This window comes from Petaurus breviceps, unplaced genomic scaffold, assembly GCF_028583685.1.
Source record: "Petaurus breviceps papuanus isolate PSGF00001 unplaced genomic scaffold, PetGlider_PUasm1.0 174, whole genome shotgun sequence".
Lineage (NCBI taxonomy): Eukaryota > Metazoa > Chordata > Mammalia > Diprotodontia > Petauridae > Petaurus > Petaurus breviceps.
In genome coordinates, this window is record NW_027185761.1 from 52,447,326 (window position 1) to 52,468,032 (window position 20,707).

The window sequence follows — 20,707 nt, forward strand, 5'->3', positions numbered from 1 at the left end:
CTGAAGCTAACAGAAGTTGAACTTAACCCCTTTAGGTAGAGAACAGTGGACAGAGAAAGGAATGTTCAATTTGCCATCAGAATACCTGGATTTGAATGCCAGCTCAGCAAAATTCCAGCATGACCTTGGGCAAGACATTTCAACTCTGCAGCTCATTTTTCTCTTGAACTAGATGCCACTGCATTGTCTTCCAGTTCAAAATCTGTGATGTTTACAATTCAGTCAATCAACAAGCGCTCACGAGTGCTTAATATAAACCATCATGGGGTTAGCATGTGCCTATGTCAGTAAATAGAGACTATGCTTAAAATGTATCCACAGTAGTTTGGAGGAGTGTTGGTGAATGGAGAAGCTAAGACTTGAACACAGGTCACAAGCAGAGTTTTTAACTGCCAGACCCCATGTTCATAATCACGTTGGCTTCCCACAATACCAAAAGGAAACTGAAACACAGAGTGCATCAATAGCTTGTGTAATGTCACCCAGAAATCAGTGATGGAACAAGCACTAGAATCATTGTTTCCTGATCCCACACCAAATAATCTCTATCCCATGGCCCCACTCCAACTGCCTGATTCTTCATCTCATTAATACTGTATAGCCAATTTAGGAAATTTTTTAAAAAATTTATTTCTGCATTCAGCTGTTTCCTTTTTCAGTGTTACCGGAATTCAATTTGCAAATATTTATTAAGCACCTACTACATGCTATCCACTGGAGCAGGCACTGAAAATACAAATTAAAAAATTAAACACTCCCTGACCCTAAGAAGTTTATATTCTACTGGGAATCGACTGATGAGTTAATAAAAAGTAGTTTGAAGAGTGAGTATCAATAATGTGAGCCTTGAGACAAGCTGGTAATTCAAAGTGGGCAGAGGTGAAGAAAAAATTCATTCTAGGCTTAGGGGAGCAGAGTGGGGGGAGGCGTGAAGGCAAGAAATGACTTTCTGAGTTTGTGGAACAGCCAGTAGGTGAATTTGACTGAAACATCAACATGAAGGGGATTAATAGGAAGTATGCCTGGAAAGGTAGGTTGGACCCAGGCTGTGGAGGACTTGAAATGCCAGGGTGAAATAGGGAGCCACCAAAGACTGCAGAATAGGAGAGTGATGTGGTCAGACTTGTGCCTTAGGGATTTCGAAGACTGATTGTCCTAAAAGATCAGTCAGTTGCTAGGTACCATTAGTAGAGAGATTGAGATAGTGTTTGATGTTGATGGAGACTTAATGGAACTGAGCCGTTTAGCCTGGAGAAGATTTAAAGGGGATAGGGAAGTGGATTTCAAGTAACTGAAGTGCCGCATGTGGAAGACGGTTAGATTGGCTCTACTTGGCCCCAGAGGGGCAGAATTAGAAGCAATGGATAGAATTTGCAAAGAGACAAATTTGTGTGAGGAAACATGGACTGAGCCCCCTGTTTGGTAGTGAGCTTTCCCTCCTTAGAGGTATGTAAGCAGAGGCTTTCTCTTTCAAGTAAGATTCAGACTATCCTGGGCATTTCTGCCTTTAATGCCAGTGGTTCTTTAGTTTCCACATCTCTCCCAGGAGAGGGCTTTGGAAATTGGAGGCTGTTCTTGAGATCCCAGTACCCCATATGTGAAATATGCATCTGCCTTTCATCACAGCTACAAAAAGAGGGAGGCCAGGAGGAGTCACATCCTCCTGCATATCTCAGCTTTGGGGTGCTGCAGGAATCCCGATAGTGTCGGGGGTCTGCTGCTTCCAGCATCGTGTTTTTCTCCATCCCTTCAAAAAGGGTTGAGAAGGGATAGCACTGTAATTGTCACTTGAACCCAAGCAGTTGCCACTGGGTTTGCTCAACTGCTCAACCGCACACACAGTCCCAGTACATCCGCCCACACACACATTCTGTCTCACCCAAGCATTCGGTCCCTCACTTGGCACTGGAAATGTATTCATCTTCCCAAGATGCACTTGAGTATCCCTGATTATATATCTGGGGCTGTGGGTTGGGATTTTTTTTTTTAATCCAAAGTAAAAGAAATATTTCAGAATGGGAAATGTCAGTCCCAAAGCATTCTGAGAAGGTCCCCTTGGGATGTGAATTACTACCTCTTCTTCATGGGGGGTGGGGGGGAGAGAGAAGGAGGGAATCTTCTCCATCTAGATGGAGTCCCAGCATGAAAATGTTCTCTCTTCATTTTATGCTTCAATCAAGAAATTGTTAATATGCCTGGTCAGTCTCATAAAAATGCACTACTTGTGAGGGCACCAAGAAAGAAGCAACTTTTGGGTTTTTTGTTTTGATTTAGCTTTTTGGAGCAGGGAGGGTAGGGCAATTGGGGTTAAGTGACTTGCCCAAGGTCACACAGCTAGTTTTTGTGTTAAGTGCCTGAGGTCAAATTTGAACTCAGGTCCTCCTGACTCCAGGGCCGGAGCTCTGTTCACTGCGCCACCTAGTCTCCCCCAAAAGAAGCAACTTTGACCTGTAAGAACTTAGGAGCTAAGTCTACTACAGTGTAGCTTAGTGAAATATAAGGGCATTTTGGTTTGCCCCCAAATCCTCATTAGATGTTCTGTTCCTCTCATCAAGCAGGCAGCCATTGCAGTCACCTCACCCACATGAAGTGACCATTTCCATGAGCCCATATATGCAGCCAAAGTTCAAGGGGCCGTTCACTGTTAAGTTCAGTGAGCACTATCCCTCTGTGTTCTCTTGCACATCATTTAAATTCCACAAATATTGTTCGAGGCACTGAGCTAGGCTTATGGGTTCATGGAGAAAGAGCTGAAAGGAAGCTCAAAGAGTACATAATGTAACCTCTTCATTTTACAGAGGGGGTAACTGAGGGGAAGTGACTTGGTCATGGTCACACAAAACTTCAAGCCATGCCTTCCATGCATTTTTAGACAATGAACAATAAGGAAATTTGTTTTGCTGGAATCTTCATATTTGTTGTAAGCATTTGTTTTTCTTTTCTTCTTTTAAATGGAGTGAAGAAAGAAAATAAATGCTTGTTCATTGATAAGTAAAATAAGATTTTAGAAACCTTCTACAAAAGGATCTAGTCCTTTTATTCTCTGTAGAGACAGGGCTCATCCCCCTGAACCATGCTGCCTCTGCATCAATTTTAGAACTAAAAGGGACCTTAGCAGTCATCTGGTCAAACCCCTAATTTGTATACATAAGGGTCTCGAAGGTTAAGGGACTTGTCCAAGGTCACAAACATAGACAGCAGCAATAGCAGGACCCTATTCCTCTTACTACAAAGCCAGCACTTTTCCCACCGTAACAAAACTTAGAACTGAAATAGACCAATAGCAGAAATGTCTTAAACCTCCCTTTGTATATCTGTACCTAGACCAGTGGGAGAAAGGTGCTCACCTCTCCTAGACAGCATTTTCCTTTGCCATGGTGTCTATGACCCCTTAACCTTGTCCTCCAGACTTTGGACCACCAACCTGAGGGACCCATTTCTGGGGCCCCAAATCCAGCAAGTACAAGGCTAGATTCTCTCTCTCTCTCCTGGCACAACATCAGCCATTAGACTGTTTCCTATACAGCTGTCCCCCAGTCTCCCCAACTTGGTACCATCTTCTGACCTCCATTTCCTGCTCCCTAGTGTATTTAAGCCAGGCACAGCTTCATCTCTGGCCTTTTTATGTCACCAAGCCCCCACCTCTAGTCAACCAGTCAGTCAGTATTTATGATATTTATTATTTTTATATTTATATTATATTAATTAAGCACCTATAATGGGTCCAGCAATATGCTAAGCCACGAGGATACAAAAAGAGACAAAAGATAGTTCCTGACCTCTGGGAGCTTACCATCCAATAGGGACAAAAATCTGCCCTTTCCATTTACTTGGCACCAGCGCTGGGTTTGTCTCAATCCAACATTTCTATGCCGTTATGTCCAATAATATCATCTCTCTCCTTTTGTGTCTTCTCCTCTTCCCATTTTCCCTTATGCTCTATGTGTCCCTTGTACTATAAGCACAGTCCCTCAGTCTGGGGTGGGTGGTTTGTATTTCTCTAACCTCTCTGTCTCATTGCCTGTCCCATTTATGTATGTGTCCATATGGTTTTACCTTCACTCTTGCCATACTCATGTGGGTGGCCCTTGTTTAACTTTCTCTCTTATTTTTTCATTCCTTGAAGGTATTTGTTGGTTTTTTTCTCAGACCTCCTATTTAAGAGTTCAGATTTACAGGCTTAACTAACATTGTCCAGCTGTAGTCATCATAAAAACCATTCATTACCTCATTCCTAAAGTTGCTGGTGTCCTATGGAGATTCCTGTCTTCTCTTCTATTTCACATATAGTCTAAGATTGGACCTTAGTGTGGGATGGAGAGAAAAGGGTGCACTCCATCTATAAAAACAGGGTATGGAGAGTCTATGAAGTCTATTTTGGTTCTATAGCTATAATCCCATGACTTTGGTGATGTAGTATCATACTTTATGTAGTATGGTGCTTGTTTATTAACGTCCTACAACACTGTGATCCCCTGAGAGTTGGAAGACATAGGGCTGTGTTTATGAGATAGCCAAAAAGCACTTAGCACAGTCCTTGGCACATAAAGTACTATATATGTCATTTGTCATCATTATCACCACCATCATTGTTATTATTACTGTGTCTATGAAATCATATTTGTAAGGCTTAGTAAAGTACCTGGCACATAGTAGGCACTTAATACTTGTTCCCTTCACTTCCCCTCCCCAACCATGTGAAGTTGTTACCCAAAGAAATAATCAGAGAAGGCTGAGCAAGAATTCAATATGTGAAGAGGAGGAAAGAGAACAGTATGGAGCAAAGGAATGGTCAGAACAACATCATGGAAGGAACACAGCACAGGGCCTAAGGAATTAGTGTGATTTAATGAAAATAGAACTGACTCGAGTCAGAAGATCCAGGTTCAAACTCAGCCTTTAATGTCTACTACCTATGTGACCACAATCAAGTCACATAACTTCTTTGGGCCTCAGTCTCCTCATCTGTAAAAATGAAGGTGTTGGAGTAGGTGATCTCGAGGGTCCTCTTCTACTCTAATGTTCTGGCTCTTGTCTTTACATTCCATGTTCTAAGGTTCCTTCCAGCTGTGACATTCTATGAATCTACAGTTATATTTTCCAGACTGTATAGTAATTATCACCCAATCATGGTCTCCCCAAAGTTGACTAAATAATTCAATTCAACAACTATTTATGAAATATCTACTTTGTACGAGGAACTGGACCAGAGACTGGGGATTCAAAGACAAAAACATTCTTGACCCTCAAAGGAATTTCATTCTGGGAGGGGTGAGTGGAATCAAGAAAAGCATCTTATTCCTGAGAATAAGGAAGAAGGAAGGAAGCTAAATCTGTTAAGAGGCAGGACTGAGCAGGACGTGCATTTAAGACACTGGGAACAACCGGTACAAAGAAAAGGAGATAAGAAATATATCTTCCCAAACATGTCAAGTTTGGGAAGAGTTAGTAGGCCAGTTTGGTTAGTAAGGAGAGTTTCTGAAGGGGAGTACGAATTACGAATGGAAAGTTAAGTGGGAGACAGATGATGGAGGTTGTTGATGCCAAGTTGAAGAGTTTGTGTTTTATCCTAGTGGTAATAGGGAACTACAGCAAATTTTTCAGCAGGGAAGTGAGGCCATCAGATATGTTCCTTAGGAATATTAATGCAGCCACTGTGTGGAAAAAGGAGTAGGAAGAGAAGAGACTGAAATCAACAAAACCAATAAAGAGGCTGAGAGGAAATGAGAGCCTGAAGCAGGGGAATGGTCATATAAATAGGGCTAGATATAAGAGGTATTGCAAAGTTAGAATTGACAAGACTTGGCAAATGATTGGATGTAGAAAGAGAGAGCTAGAGAAGAACTGAGAATGACTTGGGAGTTCTGAACCTGGATTTAGAGGAAGAAGATAATGATGTTTTTGAACCTGTTAAATTTGAGATGCGTGTGGAACATTCAGGTAGAGATGACAATTGAAAACGTAGGACTAAAGCTCAGGAGAGAGATGAAGACTCGATATAGCTATCTGGGAGTCCAGTTGCATAGTAATGATAACCTATGGGAGCTAATAAAATCAAGAAGGGAGAGAAGATTGGAGAGCCTTAGTTAAAGCTTTTGGGTGGGAGGTGGGAGACCTACGCTCAGCAGGTAAGAAGTGGATGTGAGGGGGCAGCTAAGTGGTGCAGTGAATAGAGCACTGGCCCTGGAGTCAGGAGGACCTGAGTTCAAATCCAACCTCAGACACTTAACATAAAAAACTAGCCGTGTGACCTTGGGCAAGTCACTTAATCCCAATTGCCCTACCTTCCCCCCCCCCCAAAAAAAAAAAAAAAAAAAAAAGAAATGGATGTGAGGACTGAGCAAAGAGGACTGAGAAAAACCAGGAAAGTAAGAGACTAAGCAAGGGAAGAGAGAATATCTTAGGGAAGGGGGTGGCTGACAGTGTTGAAAACTACCAGAAGATCAAATAGAATAAGGGCTGAAAAAAGGCCACTGGGTCTAGCAGTTAAGAGATCCTTGGTAACCTTGGAGAGAGCAATTACAGTTGAATTGTGGGATTGGAAGCCAGATTGGCTTCCTCTATCCAGTCAAATCCCAGTCTGCCAACGGGGAAATGAGCTGAAAACCAGCCCAGAGGAGGTGAGTGTTTGGATGCCTTCCTCGGATTTCATTCCAAAACCAAGTATAGATGGTTTTGAGCTATATCCATTGTTTTCCAGTACCTAGACTTCTTTTCCCTTCTAATGAACAGAGTCAAAAGTTAACTCTCTTGTCCTATACCATACCTTCAGCTTCACAGATGTTATTTTTTAAACCCACCTATTGTTACAAAAATATTTACAGCAGCTCTTTTTGTGGGGGCTAAGAATTAGACATCAAAGGGATGCCCATCAATTGGGGAATGGCTAAACAAGCTGTGGGATATGATTGTCTTGGAATATTATTGTGCTATAAGAAATGATAAGCAGGAGGATTTCAAAAAACCTGGAAAGACTTACATAAGCTGATACATAGTGACGTGAGCAGAACCAGGAGAACATTGTACACAGTAACAGCAACATTGTTTGATGAAGAACTGTGAGTGACTTAGCTATTCTCAGCAATACAATGATCCAAGATAATCCCAAAGGACTAATGATGAAGCATATTTTCCACCTCCAGAGAGAGAGCTGATATTGATTGAATACAGACTGAAGCATGCTATTTTTCACTTTCTTTTTTTGCCTTTATCCGAGTCTTCTTGTACAAAATGACTAATATGGAAATGTTTTACATAATTGCCCATGTATAACCTATATCTGATTGCTTACCATCTCAGGAAAGGAGGTGGGGGAAGAAGAGATAGAATTTGGAACTCAAAACTTTAAATAAAAATGTTTTTTTATTTAAAACCCTCATACCATCCTCTAGTATTCTAAGATTTCCATAAATTTTGATCTCATCAATGTGGGTACTCCTAGATCAACAATCTAGATTGCAACCCATCCATGTATGGCTATCCCTGTGTGAATGCTGTCTTTGTCCTGGGCTCAGGGCCTGTTTCTAATACATACTGGCTTTATGACCTAAGGAAGAGAAATTTTAGCTTCTCCAGACTAACTTTATAATGCTGTAAACTGCCAGTCAGATATGATCTGCATTGGCAGTGGGAGCTTGCAAAACCAGTGAAATAAAATATAAGTGTGTATGTGTGTGTGTGTGTGAGAGAGAGAGAGACAGAGAGAGAGAGAGACAGAGAGACAGAGACAGAGACAGAGAGAGAGAAAGACAGAGAGACAGAGAGAAGGAGAGAGGGAGAGGGAGAGAGGGAAAGAGAGAGGGGGGAATGTTTTGTAAGGGGCAAAGAAGCTCAGCTGCTTAGCTCAGTTCACCTTAGAACATTGGAGCTGAAAGAGATTTTTGGGATCAAGTCCATCTCCCCATTTTACAGATAACTAAACTGAAGCAGCAACAACAAAACTGAGGCTTAAACAGATTAAGTGTCTCTACCCTAGTTCTTATAGTTAAGCTGTGGCAGATCTTCTAAATAGTCCTAAGCTCTTTCATTCTAAAGTTCTCATTCCATGAAGCTACCCCTCTATGGTCTTGGCTTAATCAGGTAGAGGGAGAAGGAAGGAAGGGTACAGCAGTGGGGGACAGGAACTAAGGAATAATGTCCATTTCCTCTTTCAAAAATACTTTAGAAGAGTTGCCCTATATATTGCAGTCATTTTTAAGTCATATCAGGTATCTGTTTAGTGGCCTGACCCCACCTGGGATTTATTCAGCAGATTCTGGAGTGGTCTGCCATTTCCTTCTCCAGCTCATTTTACAGATGAGGAAACAGGATTAAGTGACTTGCCCAGGGTCACATAGCTAGTAAGTATCTGAGGCCAGATTTGAACTCAGGAAAATGAATCTTCCTAACTCCCAAATTGTATCCACTGCACCACCTAGCTGGTACCTGCCACTGGCACATACTACATGTGTAACCTTGGGCATGTCACAACATCCTTGGTCCTTGGCTTCCTCATCTGTAAAAATGATGGGATTAGGGGAGGCCAAGTAGCACAGCGAGTAAGAGCACCGGCCCCAGAGTCGGGATGACCTGGATCAAATCCGGGCTCAGACACTTAGCACCCACCCAGAAACACCTGGCCGTGTAACCTTGAGCAAGTTACTTAACCCCAGTTGCTTAAAAAAAAATGATGGGATTAGAACAGATGGCCTCTGAGGCCACCTCCAATGCTACAATGGACAGGAATTGGACTAGGAAGTAAGAAACCTGGCTCCTGAAGCCAGCTCTGCCACTAACCAGATGCCTGATGATACTTCCCTCCATTTTTTCTCTTGTGAAACAAAAGGCTTAATAGAGCTGTTGACAAGAATATTGCTGCTCAAATGTATGTTAACAATTTAATCATCACAACTGCCCTGTGAAGTAGGTGCCATTACTATCACCCCCATTTTACAAATGAGGAAACTGAGAATCAGAGAAGTTCACTGACTTCCCTAGTGGCACACAGACAGTAAGCCTCTGGGCCAGGCAGGATTCAAACCCAGATCCAGAAGCAATGTATGTAGAAAAGCCAGGAAATAAGATAACGTCAATAAAAGTTACTCTGTCAGCAAGAAAGCTGTGATCAAAGCATTATTAAGAGGGTAGGAAAATTGGAGAGCTGAGTCAGTCATTAATGCAGAAATATAGTTGTTTTATGCTTTAAAAATAAAATAAAATTGAAAGAAAAGAAAAGAAAAATTTAAAAGTAAAAGAAAATCCTGCAACATCACTTTTCTGGGTTTTGTTGCAAAAGAGCCTAATCCATTTTTTAAGTGTGCATTGATTTCATAGTATCAAGGCCTGCAGTCCTGGACTGCACCTGGGCTGCTTTTTCCCCCTAATGAATTGGAAGAAGTGGTTTAAAGCCCCACCGGGCTTCCTATCAAAGCTACACAATGATTGGCCTGGATTCCCTTTTTAGAACTGGGCAGAAGGAAAGCCCTCAATCGCCCACATTGTGCCAAGCCTGGCGTCGCATACATTTGATGAAAAGGTTGCATTAGGCACCTGAAAAATAATTTAATAACTCACTGTAAAGGCCATTAAGTTTGTGTCTACACAAGCAAAGTCAGGTGGAGAGCTGAAGTAATGAGCTCGGCCTTTCTGCAACTGACTAAATTGGCCAACAATTGCTCAGCTCTCCCTCAGCAGCCTCGGAGCCTACAGAAGCCGATCTAGGCTGTAGCTCTTGCGAATAGCATGATGGATTTGGAGGAAAGGAAGCGAAAATTGATCCAGTCAACTAATAGATATAACTGCTTGGTTTTTCTACCTGAATGGAATTGCCCTTTGACTGAACTGATCAGTAAATTCATTGAGAGTGATCTAATTGTGATTTAGACACGGGCAAAGAATTCAATTCAATCCAATCCAATAATTAATCAACTGGTATTTATTGATTAGCCTGCTGCTCCTTGAGAGCAGAGATATCTCTTGGCTTTCTCCAATGGTTTAACACAGTGCCTACACATAGTAGGTGTTTAAATGTTTGTTGACATGATTTATGTGGGGAAGCTATGTGGCACAGTGAATAGAGCACCAGCCCTGGAGTCAGGAGGGCCTGAGTTCAAATTCAGCCTCAGACACTTAACACTTACTAGCCATGTGACCTTGGGCAAGTCACTTAACCAAACCCCAATTGTCCTGCCTTCCCCCTACAAAATGCCCCCCCCAAAAAATTAAATACTTATTATGTGCCAAACACTTTCCTAACTGTTGAAGACACAAAGACATAAATAAAATATTCCTTCCCCTCTAGAAGATAACATTCTATAGGGAGAGAAACTATGTATGGGTGTGTATATATATATGTATGTGTATGTATGTATATGCATACATGTATATAAATAAATGAGTGTATATGTATAGAGACTATAGCTGTGATTTCATTGGTACAAGGAATTCCCATTTGAGGAAACTCCCTCTACCAAAGAAGGTTAAAATCTTTGCAACCTATAGTTTCAGAGAGTTAACCAGAGCACTGAGGAATTAAAACAACTGAGTATGTATCAGAGATGAGACTTGAACTCATGTATTCCTGGTTTTAGGATCAGTCTCTACCCACCATGCATTGCTGCATATAAGTATTGACCTGAGTTGCCTTATTAGAACTTTGAAGAAAACTAGGAGTCTTAAGAGGTATGGAGGAGAAGTAATTGCATTCCTGAAATGATAAATAGATAATGCAAACTTTTCCCAGTATGAAAATAGTTGAAGGGAATAGAAATATATATATATATATATGTCTATATCAGAAGGTATATAGGCGTATGAATACATAGGTGAATGTGTATATATGTATACAGGTATACATAGATAGAAGGCACAGGACCAATTTAATAGGAAGGGATGATACTTAAAAGGTAAAATTAAGAGGTGAGAGAGGAATATAATGAGAGGAGATGAGGAGAGACAGAATGGGATAAATTATCTCATATAGAAGAGGCAAGGGAAAATGGCTACAATGGAGGGGAAGAATAGGAAGAAGGCAAAAGGGAATGGGTCAACCTTATTCTCATTGAATTTGGCTCAGGGAGGGAATGACATACACACTAAATAGGGTATCTCACCCTCCAGGAGAGTAGGGGGGAAGGGGATGAAAGGGGGGATGATGGAAGGGAGGGCAGGCTTGGTGGGGAGGGAAGTTGGAAGCACCCACTTTTGAAAAGGGAAGGGATCAAAGTAGAGAAGAATAGAACAAGTGGGAGGTGGGATAGGAGGGAGGGAAATATAGTCAGTCTTTTACAATATATCTACTATGGTAATGTTTTGCATTAGCTACACATGTACAACCTATAATGAATTGCTTATCTTCCCAGTAAGGGTGGGTGACAAGGGAGGAAGGGAATGAATCTGGAATTCAAAGTTTTAAAATCAAATGTTTAATATATATATATATGTATGTATATAAATACATATATATATATACTATTATTAATACTATTTTACATGTAATTGGGAAATAAGTTATACAGGCACTAGGGCATAGAGATCCACCATGCCCTACTGGAAAAGTCGAAGGGGGTATGGGAGAAGATTTGGGAGAGAGCAGATTGGAGGAGGGGATATCCTGTAGGACTGCTATTTTGGGGCAGTGGGTAGGGGGAAAACAGGGACAAAATTTGTAATTCAAAATCTGGCAGAAATGAATTATGTAAATCAAAAGCTAATAAAACATTTGAAAAATGAAAAAAAAATAGATAATGCAAAGACATGGAGATGGGAACTGGAGTGTCCAATGTGAGAAATAGCAAGATAAGTTTGGCTAGATGGCAGAATGAATAAAGGGGAGTCATGCATATAATAATGGTAGAGTAGTTCCAAGCCAGGATGTGAAGGGTTTTAAATGTAAGGCAGCAAAGAGGGACACCTCTAGTATTGAAAGATTTCTTGACATCAAGCTGGTCATAAACTGGCCTCTGCAATTTCTCCCAGTGTTCTTGGGTCTACCCTCTGGGGCCAAGTAGAATACATATAATCTTTTTTCTTCCTTTTTTCTTTTTTCAGTGGCAAAATATTTACTCAAAAATTTTTTTTTGCCTTTTGGAGGGCAATTGGGGTTAAGTAACTTGCCCAAGGTTACACAGCTAGTTTTTTTGTGTGGGTGTTAAGTGTCTGGGGCTGCAACCAACTCAGGTCCTCCTGACTCCAGGGCCAATGCTTTACTCACTGCGTCACCTAACCACCCCTTATTTACTCAAATTTTATATATTTTATTCTGAATAAATATAATCTGTCTTCCATGCAAATACTTGAAGACAGCTATCATTTACTCCCTGAGTTTTCTCTTCTCCAGGTTTAACAGGTAAAATTCCTTCAGTCGTTCTCACATAACATGAATTCATGCTCCTTCTCTATCCTGGCTTCCCTCCTCTAACAATATATCAATGTCCATAAATTCTTAAATTATGGCACTCAGGGCTAAACACAAGACCCCAGAGTTCTAACCAGAGCAAAGTGTAGCATGCCTATAACCTGGCCATTCCTGAAAGTCGTGCCTCACTTGCTGTAGCCCCCCCATTACCTTTTATGGTCACCATACTACTAAATTTATTCTATAAATCTAATATTAAAACTTTACATATATCCCTATTAAATTTTCATCTAATTAGATTCAGCAGAATGCTCTAGTCTTGTCAAAAATCTTTGGGTATCCTGACTTTGTCATCTTCTAGCTTCATTATGCATTTCCTCTGGCTTTGTGTCATCTCCAAAATGGGTGAGCATGACATCTTTGCCTATATTGAAATAATTAATAAAAATTTTAAACAGCACACAACCAGATTCCCTAGTGTATTCCAGAGGAGACTTCCTGCAATATTGACATTTAACCTGTCAGAGTCTCAGTTTCCTCATCTGTGAAATGGTCATATTTATTCTAACCTATGTTGTGTGAGAAAAGTACATCAAAAAACTTCAAAGTACTAGATGATTGTGAGTTATTTTTAGTGCTATTTCCCTGAGACATGTGTATATGAAAGAGAGTAGCATGACAAGATTGTTAAAGAAGAGAGGCTTCAGATTGTGGATGGCTGGTCTTGAATGCCACGTAAAAACTTGAATTTTGTTTATCGGGCAATAGGTTGTTGTTGTTCAGTCATTTCAGTCATATCCGGATCTTCATAATATCATTTGGGGTTTTCTTGGTAAAGATGCTGGAGTAGTTTGACATTTCCTTCTATAGCTCATTTTACAGGTGAGGAAACTGAGGCAGACAAGGTTAAGTGACTTGCCCAGGCTCCCACAGTTAATAAGTGTTTGAGGCAATAGGTAGACAATGATCATTTTTTTTCAGAAAAGGGGTGATATGCCTGGATTTATGCAGATTATTCTAGTGGTATTATATGAAGAATATGTTGGGGGTGAAGATATTGGAGATGAGAAGTATGCTGCAATAATCCAAAAAGAAACATGTGTTACATGCCTTCCCCCTTATTTCCACCCTAATCCCCTTCTCCAATCTTAGGCTATCCCAGAATCCATTCAGGACAAGCAGATGGCAGGAAGAACGACCACCATTGGGAACCATCCTCTCCTTCACCCTGGCAGCTTCACTATTTATGGGGCTTGGGTATTATGGGAGTTAACAACTCCATTGCTTCTGATGAAAGAGAGACCCACCTGGCCTTGCCATCTGGCCACCTAAAACCCTCTGGGCTTTACCTCCTGTCCTGTCCCTTTGCCCTGCACTACCCCAGAACTATCATCTTAAATCCCTAAGTAAGTAACCCAACGATCTCTGGGCCTCACCATCTGCCAGATTACCGTATACCTGGCACTCTTGGGACTTTCTACCAGCCCAGCAGTTGAACCTTTTTTCCTGAATTGTCTCCCTTAGAGTGTGAAGTCCTTGAAAGCTGGGTCTGTCTCACTTCTTCTGTTTTCATCCCCAGTGCTAAGCACAGTCTTTGGCACAACATATGTACTTAATAAATGCTTTTTAGTTCATTCACTAAGTTACTAGGGATGCAAAGACAGGAATGAAATCATCCCTCTTCTCAGAGTTTACATTCTATTGGTAGTCATATATCATATGAGTCTACTGTCTTACTGATTAATAAACTGATTTATATCTTATATACATTTTACATAAATATGTATGTATACATAAACATATATGTGTGTATATACATATATGACTATATGTATATACATGTGTGTATTGTATTCCTATGATAAGGATACAGATATCTAATAATATATGTATGTGCAGATTTTACATGTATAATAAGCATGTACTTTATTTATATATATCTGCACCTATATATAGTCTAGCTAGAGAAGGCAACATATATTTTGTATTTAATTTACATATGTATGTATTTATATACATACATACGTGTATATTGTATATAATTATATGTGTAAATTATATATAAATATATGTTGCCTTCCCTAGCTAGACTGTATATATGTATATACAAATTATATATGTACATATGAATGTATGTATGTATAGTCCAGTTAGACTAGAAGTTCCTTGAGGGCAGGTACTATTTTCACTTTTATCTTTGTATCTTCATTGCCTAGCACAGTGCCTAGTACCTAGTCGGCACTTAGTAAAGCCCTGCTAAATTGAATTGAACTGAGTTAAATACTTTGTAAATACTATGATCCCTGAAAGAAAAGGTCAATTGATATATTTACTGAGAGACAAAAATGAAACAGTCCTCACCTTCAAAGAGTTTAGTTTCCTGAGAGAATGTCAAAAAGCCTTAGAGTCGGATGAGACCTTTGGGGTCATCTAGTGAAATTCCCATGCAGTGCATGGATCTTGGCTACAACTGCATGGACAGATGGACGTTCAGGCTCTGTGTGAACATTCCCAGGGTTGGGGAACACGTTACTTTGTGGGGGCAGCCCATTCCCACGTCACACAGGTCTAGTCTTATCCTAGGCTGAGATCTGGCCCATGGTGATCTCCCCCAGCTGGTCATAACGCTGCTCTCTGGTGCCACAGGATAAAACCAAATCTTTCTGCTGCGGGACTGTCCCCTTATCAGTCATTTAAAGGGAACTTCATGCTCCTTTCCCTTATTCTGTAGCTCCTCCCTCTTTGGCCTTCTCTTCTTCAAGGTAATCATCCCAGTTCCTTCAACAGTTCCGCAGGTGACACGTTCTCTAGACCCCTTAGCATCCTGGTCCTGCTTCTTGGGCTCTCTCTGGTTTTTCACTGTTATTCTTAAAGGGTGGTCTTTGCATGAGACCCAGTATTCTAGGTGAGGTCTGACTAAAGCAGACAGCTATTTTTCCCTTTCCCTTCTCCTTGCCACTAGAATTCTTACTGATACAGGAAGGGATGAACTGAGGCTGGATCCACATCCCAACACTACCTCTTACTACCTGTGTGACCTTAGTCAGTTTCCCCATCCATAAAATGAGGAAGTTGAACTACATGACCTAAATTCTCTTCTGGCTCTAAATTCTTGATCCAATGAGCTACAAAATGAAGACATAGTACCAGTACCTTCCAAGATAACTTTCACTGCTAAAAACATGATCTTATTAAAGATAGACTGAAAAATAGAAATCCATTTATGTTCTTGATGTAAAGGAGACAAAACTACCAGATGAGTGATCAGACCATTAGGTCGGGAATCGAAACATGAAAGTGATTGTTGGTAGATAATAGTAGTGGCTGGACCTAAGCCATGAGGTCCATCAGGCTGTCCCAGCTGCTGAGAGAGGGTTAAGAATCTGACTCCTCTCTTGAGTGGAACGGAATGTGAGCTGGGAAGGAAGAGTAGGCGTGTTTAAAGGTTGATCATTTCAGTAGCCACAAAACTACCAACTGCTATAAATCAGCCTCTCCAGAGCAAAGGAGACATCTAGCTATGGAAGAAAAAAGGCTGCCAGTGTCTCTCCTCTATATGTTGCCTTCTCTAGCTAGACTGTATATATGTGCTTCTTTCCTTCAACTAGGCATTCGAGGCCCTCCATAATCAGACCCTTTATAGCCTGATCTAGCTTCCCTTCCACCTGTGTTCTTCCCAAAGTGAACCACCCTCTGTCCCTTAGAGGAGAGCCTTAGTAACCTACCCCTATACCTTTATGTCTGTCATGTCCTATAGCTAGAATGCCCTCCCCTCCCTGATCTTCCTCCATCCCCTATTCCACCCCACCGCCAATATCTCAACCTACTACAACCCTAACCAGTCTCTAATACTCGATTCAAGTCCAGTCTTTCTCAGGGAGACTTCCTTGATACTCCTAATCAGAAACAATCCTCCTCCACTCAGACTTCATGTAACACTGTCTTATGCTCTAATCTTGTATTATTTTGTTATCTGTGTGTATGGATAGTTTATTTATTTTGTGCCATGACACTGTGAGCATCATTAGGAAAGAGACTGGGTTTTATGTGGCTCGTGGAATCTCTAGTTTCCTTCTAGGCTCAACTCAAACACCAGAGCCTGCATGAAACCTTACCTGATTCCCTGTTGCCCCCCTTCCCTAGTTGCTACCAACTCCCCCATCCCTATACCTCATTTTTATATGCCCATATATTTGCAAGCCAGCTCATCTGACTGGATCATATGTTCCCCAAAGGCAAAGACTAATTTCACTTTTGTCTCTGAATCATCAATGCCTGACACATAGTAGGTGTTTAGTAGATGCTTATCGACTGATTTATATATTATTTGTGTCTACCAGAACACATATCACATGCACTTTTTTGTTCTGCCCTTTTTTATATAACAGAAAGGAGAGTAGGAATGGACTTGTGATTCCATCAATATAGGGAACATATATATGTGTGTATATATTTGTATGTACGCACACATACACACACAGAGACACACACACTGAGAGGAGAGAGAGAGAGAGACAGAGACAGAGAGAGAGAATTTTTATGGAAATTCCTTCTACTAATTCAGTTCTGGCAATACAGCAGCAATATGCATAGAAATTGCCATGGGCACTGATGGCCTGCCCTGCTCATACAGGTAATACATGTCAGACATACCATATTCTAAAGGGGTTCAGTTAGATGGTTCAGTGGATGGAGTGCTGAACTCAGAATCAGGTGTATGACCCTAAGCAAGTCACTTAACTTCTGCCTACCTCCAGGTCCTCATCTGTAAAATGGGGACAGTAATACAATCTACCTCCCAGAACTGTTGTGAGGATCAAATGAGATAATATTTGTAAGAAACTTTGCAAACGTTAGAGTGCTACAGAAATGCTAGCTGTTGTATTTGTTATTTCTTATTCCCATATACATGTGCCATCTAACTATACATGCGATCCAAAGGTCAGACTGCTCAGTCCTATTTGAACCTGAATTTTAGAAATTAAATACTCTATGCATTATCAGGGTTTTTTTCTAATTCACCCTAGATTCTTTTTTTTATTTTATTTTTAATTTATGGAACAAAACAAGCATTTCCATAATATAGTATAATAAAAAAAAAAAGATGATTGCACATGCAGCTGACCAACTCAGAGCTTATTGGCAGACCCTTGTAAATGCTTGTTGGCTGGTTGACTACTTAAACCTGGGATTTGCTTCCTAGTGTTTTTGTTTTATTTCTAAATAAAACAAATGACCCCTTTCTGGTCCCCACCATTCCCATCTCCCCTTCAGTGTAATTTTACCAAACGTTTAAGTATCCAAAAACATAATCCATGTAAGACTCAAAGATAGGCTTAGGTCAGGTTGGAAATCTCTCTAAATAGGGAGAGAGGGAAAGGGGGAGAGAAGCAAATAAGCAAATGGTCTTAGTCATATATATCCCTGTGCCCTCTGAAAAATCCATTTCTGCTCTACCACAGTCCCTTCTCCTGCTTTCAAAAGAAGGAAAAAATTCAGGACTCCTACAGTAGCATCTGCTGTTATTAAAGACTGGGAGTCAATAGAACTGGTTTTGTTCTCACTTATCTTCTCTCTCTTTATTTCTGTCTCTATTTCTCTCTGTCTCCCTGTCTATCTCTCTGTGTCTGTCTCTGGCTCTCTGGATCTCTGGCTCTCTGTCTCTCTCTCTGTCTCTCTGTCTCTGTCTGTCTGTCTGTCTCTCTCTCTCTCTGTGCCTCTCTCAGCCTCTCTCCTTCTCCCCATCTCAACAGAGTTAAAAGCTTTCATTCCAAATAACAAACAGATTATTTTTAGTACCTTTTTTTGCTTTGTTTTCCTGGTCAGCATTGTGGTACAGCATACTGTTTTAACTTTCATTGCGCTACTGCACTAAGCTGTGAATAGTTGAATATAAAAACATGTCTCACATCCCTCTTCTTTCCTCCTAAGGTGAAGGCAGCTTCCAAGTATGTGGACGTCCCTGTGAGTATCACTCAAAATGTTTGTTGCTTTCTACACAATTGGGATGGCACTGTTCTTAATGATTTGGTGCTGAATTTTTAGTCATTAGAGCGAGAGAAGCACAGAATATTTCCGAGTAATTTTTTTCCCCACATGGGAAATCGATGATGATGATTTCTTTCAGCCAGAAGAGCTTGAGGCAGAAACAAAAGCAGCCTCATAGTACAAGCTAAAGGACAATTCACTTTCATTTCATTTATATTTGGTTTTTCTAGTGAATTTCATTCTAATATCAACCCCTCTTGCTTAAATCGCTTGGGGATTCTACTGTGAGCTAGAAATTTGTATTAGGGAGACAATATTTTGACGAAAACAAATAGAGTCTGAACTTGTTCATTTTTTGGTGTGTTCTGCAATTGTTTTAAAACAATCTTGCAAAACCCCTTATAATTAGAGGAGGCCTCGTTAATGAAGAGAGCCCTTAAAGCTCACTTAAAGTTGCCCAAAATTTACATTTAAATTGAGGTTAAGTACAACATATGAATGCTGGAGTGTGGGATTACCTGCGATAAACCAGGATACATTCTCAGATAAACCTTGCCCTGCAGATTAGCAAACTAAAAATGAAGCGATTTAAATATATTGTATGAGAGGAGATAAGGAAATGATTGTGCTTCCATTTGGAATAAAAGAGATGTAAGTCTGTTGCAAAATATTAAATTTGGAGAGCTTATCTCAACAGCTACCAAGGGTCTTGTACTGAATGTTTCTGGCCCTGAACGTGGTTAAGTGTCTTCGTTGTTCAAATACTTATTAGTTAAGATATGTCAGTTTCCAAGGGGATTTATATTAACATTTAAATTCATTTCCCTTGAAAGTGTGTTACAGTTTATTGGCTTACTTCTAAAAGGACAATAAATTATCAGAAATTGGACTGAATTTAGCATTAGCATACATTTTGTTTGTTTAATGAAAGAATGTGGAGTCTATAATTATACTTTGAATTTATATAATGCTTTCCATCTAGGGAGCTCAAACTCCTTCACCTTGATCAGCCTTGTAACATCTCTGTAATTGAGAGTGGAGAAAGGTATGATAACTTCAGAGAAGTGGGTTGACTTGCCAAGACATAGGCTGAGCCAAACTTGAATGCCAGGCTGCCTACATGTTTCCACCTGGTTGCCTGGCACAGCATAACCCTAGTGCCAAGCTGAACATCCTCATCCAAGCCCAACAATCTAGATGGGCCATTCTAACTCAAGTGAGAATGCTTACTAGGCCACACCTAGTACTTTCCTCAGTTCAAATCAGAGACATCCATGAATGGAATCCCCTTCCCGAGCCTTTGAAGATTCCAGCATAGATCTGGTGGGGTACCTGGGGTCTAGGAAAGTTGCTAAAAGTTCCCTCTTTGTCCTCAGAAATTTAAAGGTTTAAGGCTGCTCTGGAAACCTGTCTTGGAGAGAAAGCTCAGAGAAATTTATTGCCAGGCCTCTGCCAAAGCAACTGTCTCTCAGGTTATAGATTGAATGAAGGCATGGAGCCCCATAAGTACAATTATCCCATAGTTGAGATGACTCACCTTTGCCAATCATCTTCTAGTCTTTAGTATATGCCACTGTGTACATTTGATGGCTAGGCTCCCAAACCAAAAATTCAATGGAGGGAGGCCAGGCTTTTCATGGGCCTCTGACACTTGGAAATAGCAGCCCTGAGCCAGCCTCTTCTTCTGTGGTGCTGGTCACTGCTGAGTTGGCTATATCATAAGCCATGATTAACAGGTTAAAGATCACCAGTTTGCTTTCATCCACCTTTAGCACCAGCTTCCCGGTCATCCATGGTCAAGTTTGGCTTGAATTATAAAAATGGACTAGATTCCTATGTTAATGCAAAGAGCTTATTATCCTCATGTCTGATCTTAAAAGAGGTTTGAGTTTTTCTGGAAGTTGGGGTTTTACTCCTGTTGGCAGCTAAATGGGCCCAGATTTCAAGACGGAGCTAGCAATGCTGTTCCTCCACAAAAAGGGCTATGTTAAAAAGGAGCACATGTCAGATTTCTAACCTGAGTGCATGTGAACTGGAGTTAGGATTCAAATGCTGCCTCACACATGCATTACCTCCACAACCTTTATCTGTAAAATGAGAGGGTAGGACTAGGTGATCCCTGAGGTCTTTTCCAGCTCTGATGGTCTATGAAATTCTATGGCTATTGTATAGGATTCAAGGTGCTTAACTTTAAGCGGATGGAGTTGGATGAAAGAGAGGGGGAGGGGAGACAGAGAGAGGGAGAGAGAGAGAGACAGAGGGGGGGCGGGAGGAAGGGAGAGAGAGAGAGGGAGAGAGAGACAGAGAGACAGAGAAAGAGACAGAGAAAGAGAGGGAGAGGGAGAGAGAGAGAGAGAGAGAGAGAGAGAGAGAGAGAGAGAGAGA

The 20,707-nt window shown here is 40.8% G+C and overlaps 1 protein-coding gene across 4 annotated transcripts in view; it reads left to right on the plus strand.

Moving 5' to 3' along the window:
- Window positions 1-20,707, plus strand: part of CADPS (calcium dependent secretion activator) — a 567,121-nt gene that overhangs the window by 499,367 nt on the left and 47,047 nt on the right. For all 4 annotated transcript variants that reach the window (XM_069084197.1, XM_069084192.1, XM_069084194.1 and 1 more), the window contains one exon: window positions 18,266-18,298. In XM_069084197.1, coding sequence (XP_068940298.1) covers window positions 18,266-18,298 — 33 coding nt within the window. The remainder of the gene's footprint in view (window positions 1-18,265; window positions 18,299-20,707) is intronic.